Source organism: Syngnathoides biaculeatus, chromosome 1, assembly GCF_019802595.1.
Source record: "Syngnathoides biaculeatus isolate LvHL_M chromosome 1, ASM1980259v1, whole genome shotgun sequence".
NCBI classification, from domain to species: domain Eukaryota; kingdom Metazoa; phylum Chordata; class Actinopteri; order Syngnathiformes; family Syngnathidae; genus Syngnathoides; species Syngnathoides biaculeatus.
The window spans coordinates 1,137,218-1,146,423 of NC_084640.1; the positions used below are offsets into that span (position 1 = coordinate 1,137,218).

At 40.5% G+C, this 9,206-nt stretch overlaps 1 protein-coding gene across 2 annotated transcripts in view; it reads left to right on the plus strand.

The window, feature by feature from the left end:
* Positions 1-8,919, plus strand: part of samd12 (sterile alpha motif domain containing 12) — a 77,565-nt gene extending 68,646 nt beyond the window's left edge. For both annotated transcript variants that reach the window (XM_061816103.1, XM_061816026.1), the window contains exon 5: positions 8,059-8,919. In XM_061816103.1, coding sequence (XP_061672087.1) covers positions 8,059-8,090 — 32 coding nt within the window. In that variant the 3' untranslated portion in view covers positions 8,091-8,919. The remainder of the gene's footprint in view (positions 1-8,058) is intronic.
* Positions 8,920-9,206: the final 287 nt, after the last annotated feature.

Sequence of the window (9,206 nt, forward strand, 5' to 3'; positions counted from 1 at the left end):
GTTCTCGAGAAACACAATACCGGATGGCGTACTCGAGCTAAATAAATTATCACGGGAGCTATTTTTAAGCAGAAGTGTAAATGCGGTAATCCTAAGAGCTGGAGCTGCAAAGAGCCAACAAGACAGAAGCCACTTGGGGAATACTGTTACTGTATTTCATTATATGACTCTCTCTCTCCTCTATTCCACTCTTTCCATCATTTCATCCTTTCCTCTCTCCTTTAGGAGACACACCGTCCTCATTCCACATTGCCATCTTTTATTTCTCATCCCCCTTTTCGTTTCCTTCCATTTGCCTTTCATCTGGTAAAAGCCTCTGTTTCGGTTTCCGAGTATATTGCATATTCCTGAGCCCTCTTTGGGGGGACCGTACTGACTCTGTTATGGTAAACAATAACAGACTTTTAAAGGAATCCTCGAGGGGAAATGTTGCAGTGGCACACAACATGAGGTCATTGTAGTGCACACCCCCCCCCCCCCAGAAAAAAGAAATTGGAAACATTAACTTTTTTCTTCATTTAATGGCCATTTAGAGGTCTTAACAAATGTATTCCAGCATCATCGAGTACTTAAATGCAGACTCTTATTTTTCACTGTATTCCTTTCTTGCTGCGCCGATATTTTTCCCAATTGTTTGTCTGACGTCAGCGCACGTGGCATGACGTCACTTCAGGAGGCGTGGTTAAGTGCCCTGTACGGAGGGGTCAATTGAGATTGACCATCATGTTTAGCTTCTTCCATTTTCTAATGATTGCTCCAACAGTGGACCTTTCTCACCAAGCTGCTTGGCAATTTCCATAGCCCTTTCCAGCCGTGTGGAGTTGGTCTTTGGTCTTGCCCATGTTACAAGTTTAAATCTTACTGAATGTATGGGGTCGACAGGTGTCTTCATGCAGCTAACGATCTTACACAGGTGCATCTGATTCTGGATGATATATGGAGTGGAGGTGGACTTTTAAAGGCGGACTAACAGGTCGTTGAGGGTCAGAATTTAAGCTGATAGACAGGTGTTCAAGTAATTATTGTCATACTCCTGGCATCCTCCCCAGGCTGGGTGTGGTCAGCCAATTAGTCGGCACACACCTGCACCCTGGTTTGGCTGAGTACACCCGGTACATATAGGACACGGGGGACAACTAGTCCGCCGCCAGACCGTTAAGCTTCATGTCCCGTTCCAGCACTCTCATATCCCTGATCGACAACCTGTGTGTACCGACCTTCACCTGTTCTCCGACTCGCCCCGTAAGCCCGACTCCCTTGACACTTTTTCCTGCTTTGAACGTTCTCCTGTATACCGGACCTGCCATGTACCGACCCTCCCCTGTTCCCGGACCATCCAAGTAAGCCTGCCTCTTCTGCTACTGCTGCTCTTACGGATTTGCTGATCATAGACCTTGGACCGAATAAAGGCTTTTGTACTCTACCTGCTTGCCTCTGGAGTCGTGCATTTGGGTCCGCCCTCGAGCCTCGTCGGGACAATTATTTGCAGCTATATCACGCAAATAAATCGTTAAAAAATCATGCATTGTGATTTCTGGATTGTTCTTTTTAGATTATGTCTCTCACAGTGGACATGCACCTACAATGAAAATTTCAGACCCTTCCATGATTTCTAAGTTGGAGAACTTGCAATATAGAGCAGGGTGTTTGATAAATGTGGTAAGAGATGTACGGTATTTATTATTTTGGGGAATTAGGCCCTCAGTATGAATATCGTCAGGCCCAAGATACTGCAAGTACCTTTAAGTCCATCTTTAGGATGGTGTTTGTTTCTATACATTCAGAGTTTAGACCAATCAGCTCCCTCCAACCACAAGTCTTGCTGTCTTTTTTAACTTTTGTTCGTTTGTTCAGTGATGTTGCCGTTAGCTTCGTTAATGTAGTCGCATTATGTTTCCTTTTGTGGTGCGTTTATTCCCCTGAGGTTTTTTTATTTCTGTATTTTGATGAGGTAGTGCTTTCATATTTTTATATAGCTTGTTTACCATTTTTTCTTTTTCAAATTCCAAACCTTTTCCTGCACTTCTTCCTTGCCTCCCGTTTCCCCCTGCATTTGGGATCACCAACTTTTTGTGAACTGCACCACTCAACCCGACGTGTGTGACAGCAATTTCTCATATATATGAAAAACACTAAGTATGCTTGAAATCTGCACTCGTGGGCGCAAAGCCCAAGCGATAACCGTGATGAATGATGAATGTTAGTTTAAATCAAGTGGAATCCAACTTTATTTGAAGACCACTTTTGAAATGTTAGTTGATTAGAGTGCTGTACATAGCAATGAATTTTTTTAAAAAAATGCAAAAGAAGTGTGGGGCATTACAGTATGAGCCAATGATGGGAATCATGATCCATCCATCCATTTTCTGAGGTGTTTATCCTCACGAGGGTCGTAAGAGTGCTGGGGGCTCTCCCAGCTGTCATCAGGCAGGAGGCGGGGTACACCCTGAACTGGTCTCCAGCCAATCACAGGGAGGGACTTATGAACAGCTCTAAATACAACCCATCTATCCATTCATCCATTTTCTGAGGTACTTATCCTCATGAGCTTCGTGGGAGTGCTGGAGCTTATAACATCTATCATCCGGCAGGAAGCGGGGTACACCCTGAACTGGTCGCCAGCCAATCACAGGGAGGAAATTATGAACAGCTCCAAATACCGTTCAGTGTTTATGCAAAATGATCAGAGGCACTTTAAAAGTTGGCATGTGTGCGCAAATGCAAATGTTAATTCTGAGCCACAGCCATGTCCCAGTTATAAAGGGCGTACACACTTGTGCAACCAATTATATCAGTTATGTATTTTCATTCCCCCTCCAATTTTTTTTTTTCTCAACTGAGCATTGTAGGTTACAGTTAACATTAATGGCAGAAATGGTTTTAAAGTACGTTTATCCTGTTTATTTCTTTTTTTTAGTGACTAATACCTGGCATTTGAACATACACTCATGCTCTGCAAGAAACCTGGCATCTTTTTAATGTTCCAGTTTTGGCTCCGTTAAGCCCCGAAGGACACGTCAGTACTGTCAGGAGAACGATACTGCATAATGGTGCAGCACAGTTAAGAAATGGTACTAAGTCCCCTGCTATGCAACTGGAAGCTGACAAAAATATGGAAGCAACAATGTTATATGTGTGGGATTATGTGGCTGGAAAAAGTACCGTGGGAACTACACATCAAATTAAATTGAAATACCAAAATACACACCAGATCCACGATACAGCTTGCTCTCGTTGTGCATAGATTTGGACTTATATTGACTTGTTTCTTTGTACTTTCTGGTTTAAGATGGTTGGGTGTGTCGTCGAGGCTGTAAAGATGCCAACGTTTCTAAATGGAAGGCCGCGTCTCACTAAAACATGGAGTATGCAGTTTTCCAAATGTTGGCAATATTTGAATCTTATCCTCACATCAGAAGGTTTACTCTTGTCTACCCAATTACGCCTTTTTATTCTCCACTTGCTACTGTGGTGGGCTCCATTTTAAAATAAAATGTAAAGCATAAGATGACAACACCATGAAATGATTTTTCAAAAAATAATTTGAATGTACAGTGCCTTGTGAAAGTATTCGGCCCCATTCAATTTTTCAACCTTTCGCCACATTTCAGGCTTCAGACGTAAAGATTTAAACTTTTCATTTTTTTTGTCAAGAATCAACAACAAGTGGGACACAATCGTGAAGTGGAACAAAATTTGTTGGATATGTTATACTTATTTCACAAATAAAAAACTGAAAAGTGGGGCGTGCAATATTGTTCGGCCCCTTTATTTTCAGTGCAGCAAACTCACTCCAGAGGTTCAGTAAACGATCCAATGTTGACTGATGATGATAAATGGAATCCATCTGTGTGTAATAAAGTCTCTGGATAAATGCACCTCCTCTGTGATAGTCTCAGTGTTCTGTTTAAAGTGCAGAGCATCATGAAGACCAAGGAACACACCAGGCAGGTCCAGGATACTGTTGTGGAGAGGTTTAAAGCCGGATTTGGATACAAAAAGATTTCCCAAGCTTTTTAAACATCTCAAGGAGCTCTGTGCAAGCAATCATATTGAAATGGAAGGAGTATCAGATCATTGCAAATCTATCAAGACCCAACCGTCCCTCTAAACATGTAAACCGGCCGTCCCTCTAAACGTTCAACTCGAAATAAGGAGACGACTGATCAGAGATCCAGTCAAAACGCCCGTGATCACTCTAGATGAACTGCAGAGATCTACAGCTGAGGTGGGAGAGTCTGTCCATAGGACAACAATCAGTCATACACTGCACAAATTTGGCCTATATGGAAGAGTGGCAAGAATAAAGCCATTTCTCAAAGATATCCATAAAAAGTCTCGTTTAAAGTTTGCTACAAGCCACCTGGGAGACACACCAAACATGTGGAAGAAGGTACTCTGGTCAGATGAAACCAAAATGGAACTTTTTGGCCACAATGCAAAATGATATGTTTGGCGTAAAAGCAACACAGCTGAACGATGAACCCTGAACACACCATCCCCACTGTCAAACGTGGTGGCAGCCTGGTGGTTTGGGCCTGCTTTTCTACAGTAGGGACAGGGAAGATGGTTAAAATTGATGGTGAAGATGAATGGAGCCAAATACAGGACCATTCTGGAAGAAAACTTGTTGGAGTCTGCAAAACGGCTGAGACTGGGATGGAGATTTATCTTCCAACAGGACAATGATCCAAAACATAAAACCAAATCCACAATGGAATAGTTCACAAATAAACGTATCCAGGTGTTGGAAAAGGGCAAAGTCAAAGTCCAGACCTGAATCCAATCAAGAATCTGTTGGCAGAGCTGAAGACTGCTATTGTGCTTTCCTCCCAACCTCACTGAGCTCAAGCTGTTTTGCGAAGAAGAATGGGCAAGAATTCCAGTCTCTCAATGTGTAAAACCGATAGACATACCCCAAGCAACTTGCAGCTGTAATTGCAGCAAAAGGTGGTGCTACAAAGTATTAATGCAATGGGGCTGAATAATACTACATGTCCCACTTTTCAGGTTTTTATCTGTTAAAAAAGTTTAAACTATCCAATAAATTTCGTTCCACTTCACGATTGTGTCCCACTTGTTTTTAATTCTTGACAAAAAAAAATGAATTTTATATCTTTAGTTTGAAGCCTGAAATGGGCCGAAAGTTTAAAGTTCAAAGGGGTCCGAATACTTTCACAAGGGACTCTACTACTGTCATGTCACAGTTTAAAGATTACTTTTTTTGCGGCAGATTCCACATGTTACCGTATTATAATGATAATACCCAATTTTACTTTTTTTTTTAAATTCCCAATTTTTTTTTTCATTATTTCATGGAACAAATATGAAACTAGCCTATACACCGAATACATTTTCAATGTCAGCTTATTAAAAACGTGTGTGAGGAGCAGAACTAGTTAAACTAATGTCTTCTTGCCTGAACCTGTTTCGTGTGTTTCTGTATCAAACAATTTCCCACTTAAATCATATGTTGGACCTTGAAGCTAAAAACAGTGACGAAGCAAATTGTAATTTACAAAATTGTCCACAGTTTATGCTATGGTCTGCTCGCTGGTGCTTTCAAAATTCTTACTTTGTACTTGTTTAACCTTTCTCTACATTTAATACTCTTGTCCAACTAGTTCAGTTATTACTATGATTACATGGTTTTTGTTTCTTATACTACAACTACTTTGTGAGCTCATGTCTCTTCTGAAGTTAATCTTACTATGTGTTCACCCGAGAAATTCACTTTTTTTAATTAGAACTTTATTTTTCTAAAACCTACAAATATATGTTGTCAACTTTATCCATGTAGCATTGCATTGTAAAACTATACAGGCAGCCATAAACACACAAAGTATCACAGTACCTTGCGTGATGGATAGACAGAATCAGGGCAACAATATTTGTGTTGACATTGCGAAGCTCTGCACGGTGACTTTTTTTTTTTTTTTTTCTTAAACATGATAAGTCTAGATTGACTGGCGACGAGTTCAGGGTGTACCCCCACCCTCGCCCCAAGATAGCTGCGACAGGCTCCAGCATGCCCCCGACCCCACTGAGGATAAGCGGTACTGCAAATGGATGGATGATAAGTCTGTGTGCGTGTGAGAGAGAGAGAAAACAAAACCATATTTTTACGCACAGTTAACCTTGACACTTGTAAGTACACTGTACCTACTGTGTACTAAGGTCTGTGATTGGCTAATTTAACAGCACATATTTAAATTGTGTCCCTCATCTTACATTCGCTCTCACCCACACGTTTTACATTCGGGGAAGACTGTTGTGTAAAGTATTTATATGTTGGTCTGTTGCAATTAAATCAGCAGATTATAGTCGTGTTAAATAATTGCACTATACTACAACAGAGTAATTTACAGTTTGGTTTAATAAAAGCTAAATGATGACGTGGTCCTCTTTTTTTTTTTTATGGCGCGGTGTAACAATGGCTGTGAAAGTGTCAACTTTTATTGATTTTTAGGTTTTACAGCTGCAATAATCCCTCATAATGTCATTGCATTCATCAGTGCTACTACATAGCAAGGTAGGCTTGATATTAAGATACAGAGCGGAGAGAAGGAAGCAATGGCGACGTGTGTGCTTAGCTAACGTTGATAAGAAATAGTGCTTGTTGCCGTGCACCGCTGAGAGTAACGTAGGTACGCTTGTGTATGGCAACGCAAACAACCTGCAAAATTAAGATTCGGATCACACAGCACTTACTGTTTGGAGAGCAGTGTAAATGTGTGGCCTCTTCACTCTGCAGCTGACAAAGTAAACATTCTTTGAAATGAAGATGTCGACAAGAAAAGCTTCAGGCGGGTCTCCCGTGCCACTTTTCTATTATGTTTATTTTTCGTGTTTACTTTTTAGATGGACAGAAAATACATATATAGAGGCAATTACATACAGAATTTATCAGACCGCTACCATGAGGAATTTACAACATTCAGCCACTAAAACTAATTCTTATGGTCAGAATTGCAAATACAAATTGAATTTGTCAATACAAAATTATAGTTCAAATATCATTTTAGCTCATTTCTTCATACTGGTGTATTAATCATTATATAAGCATTTAAAAAAACTTTCAGTCAAAACCAATGTTGTGGCTTAACCCATAAATTGTGTAACTTTTTCACGTAGATCTGCAACCTCCAAGAAATCTCGCCTTCATTTGAAAATTTTGGTTGTCCAAGTGGTGTTGCCATAGTTTTTGATGCTTTTTGGTGCTACGATTAAGGCCGAAGCACAAATGAGGGCTTGTCAAATTGTGCAGGAATGTCTTCAACAGAAATATGAGTGGGAGTACAGAGAAAAAATACACCCCAAAAAGTTTTTGTGCAACCCGTTGTGATAAACATCCATCAACTTATTGTCTTTCGCACTTGCCCGCATGAGGCAAGATTGGCCCTGGACTGGTTTCCAGTGATTTCCCTACTTTCATGCCCAACTTCTCATGACTGTTGTCATCACTTATTCGTACACACACTTTTATATATGTTGTTGCTCAGAGAATGACTGGCATGCGTCTTTTTGTTGTCATAGCATGTGCTGAGTTTGATATAATGTCCCTCATCTCTCTCGCTTCATCCACTCATTCACCTGTCTTGACATTTGAAACACTTGTCAAGCGCATGTGTATTTGTTATTTTTATGGCTACACTGCTGCTTTCACTGCAGCGCCCGGAACCTCAAAGATGCTCGCCACATTGATTTGCTCTGTGCTATTTTATAATTACATCTCCTTGCTTTTTATTCACTCTTTCTCTCTTTTATCCTGTTTCTCTTATCTCTCCGCTCTCTCTTCGAGTTTTCTAATTCCATCCCCGTGATCCATTTTTATGCCTAAGTCTCCCCATGCTTGTTATCTCAAGTCTCTCTCTCTCTTTTTTTTTTTTGCCTTTTTCCAAATTTCCTCTCATCTCCAGTACGTCCCTTTTCTCACTTTTGCTTCCCCGCTTCCCTGTGACGGTTGTCACCACTTCTTTGTTCTCAACATGTTTTTCTTGCCATTTCCCACAGTTTCAGCAATAGCCTTTTCTTACTTCAATGTTTTTCCTTCTGCAGGGTCTCTGGAATGCGCCCCATCTTCACCATAATTCCGATGGAGCTGTCACACTAGTGACCACCACCTTGATAACCTACAACTGGACCGCCAGTACCTAATCCCGGGACTTCGTACAGCTTTCCGTGTCATCTCATCAGTGGGAGGATTGGAAACAATCTCGTACATTCTTCCCAGCCACTCCTGAAAATCCTCCCACAAGTTCCAACCTGATGTTGCTTCGCAGGCCAAACAATCATGCCAGAATTCTGCAATCTGATCAACACTTTCCATGACATGAATCAAATCTCAACTCATTACATTGGCCAGTAGTTCTAAGAAATCACCCAAAATCCTTTTGTACTCAACATTGTCTGCAGAACAATGAGAGCTCAAATCATTAAATGACGGACATTTTCTGCAGTGTTGGATTCCCTCTAATCATATCGTACTTTATGTTCTGTGGCTGGCTATAAGTCGTCCCAAAAGTCAATTTCACTCTTACATTAACACCTTTAAGCCACTCCTTAAAACTGTCACTCAGACTTGACTGTAGCACTTGAAGGTTTATGTTCCCCTGTGGGAAGGCTGGTCCTAATCCAATTTAGGGCTTTTGTGAAGTGGCTAGACAATTACTGTTCATAAATCCTCAATTCTTCCTCTGATGGATCCTAATAACCACAAAAGGGAGACAAACTTTACGTAACCTTGTCCATGTGTTGTCCGCTCTCAATTTCCTCTCTATCGCCACATCGAGTAGACGTCGTGTAAACAGCATTTGACAATGCTTGATGTCTTACTTCCAGTCTTCGTTTTCTGCTTTCAAAGATGGAGACCATTTTTAAAAAAATAATAATAAATCAATCCAAAGTGGTGCTCCATGACACTGGTTGCTATCATTTAAAAAAAAAAAATGTAGCATATTTTAAAGTGCAATCATTTGTTGATCCTGTTTCCATATAGACAATATTCAAAGCGACATTGCAATTTGTAACAAATATGCCTAACCACCACGCGAGTAAATAGTGGTGAATCACACTATGAAAAAAAAAAAAAGCTAAATTGAAGAAAAAATAAAACTAATTTCCATTTTAAGGCACCTTAGTGACATGTAATGGGCAGAGATATTTTCATCTTTTGGCTTCAAAATAATATGCACACTTCAACAATT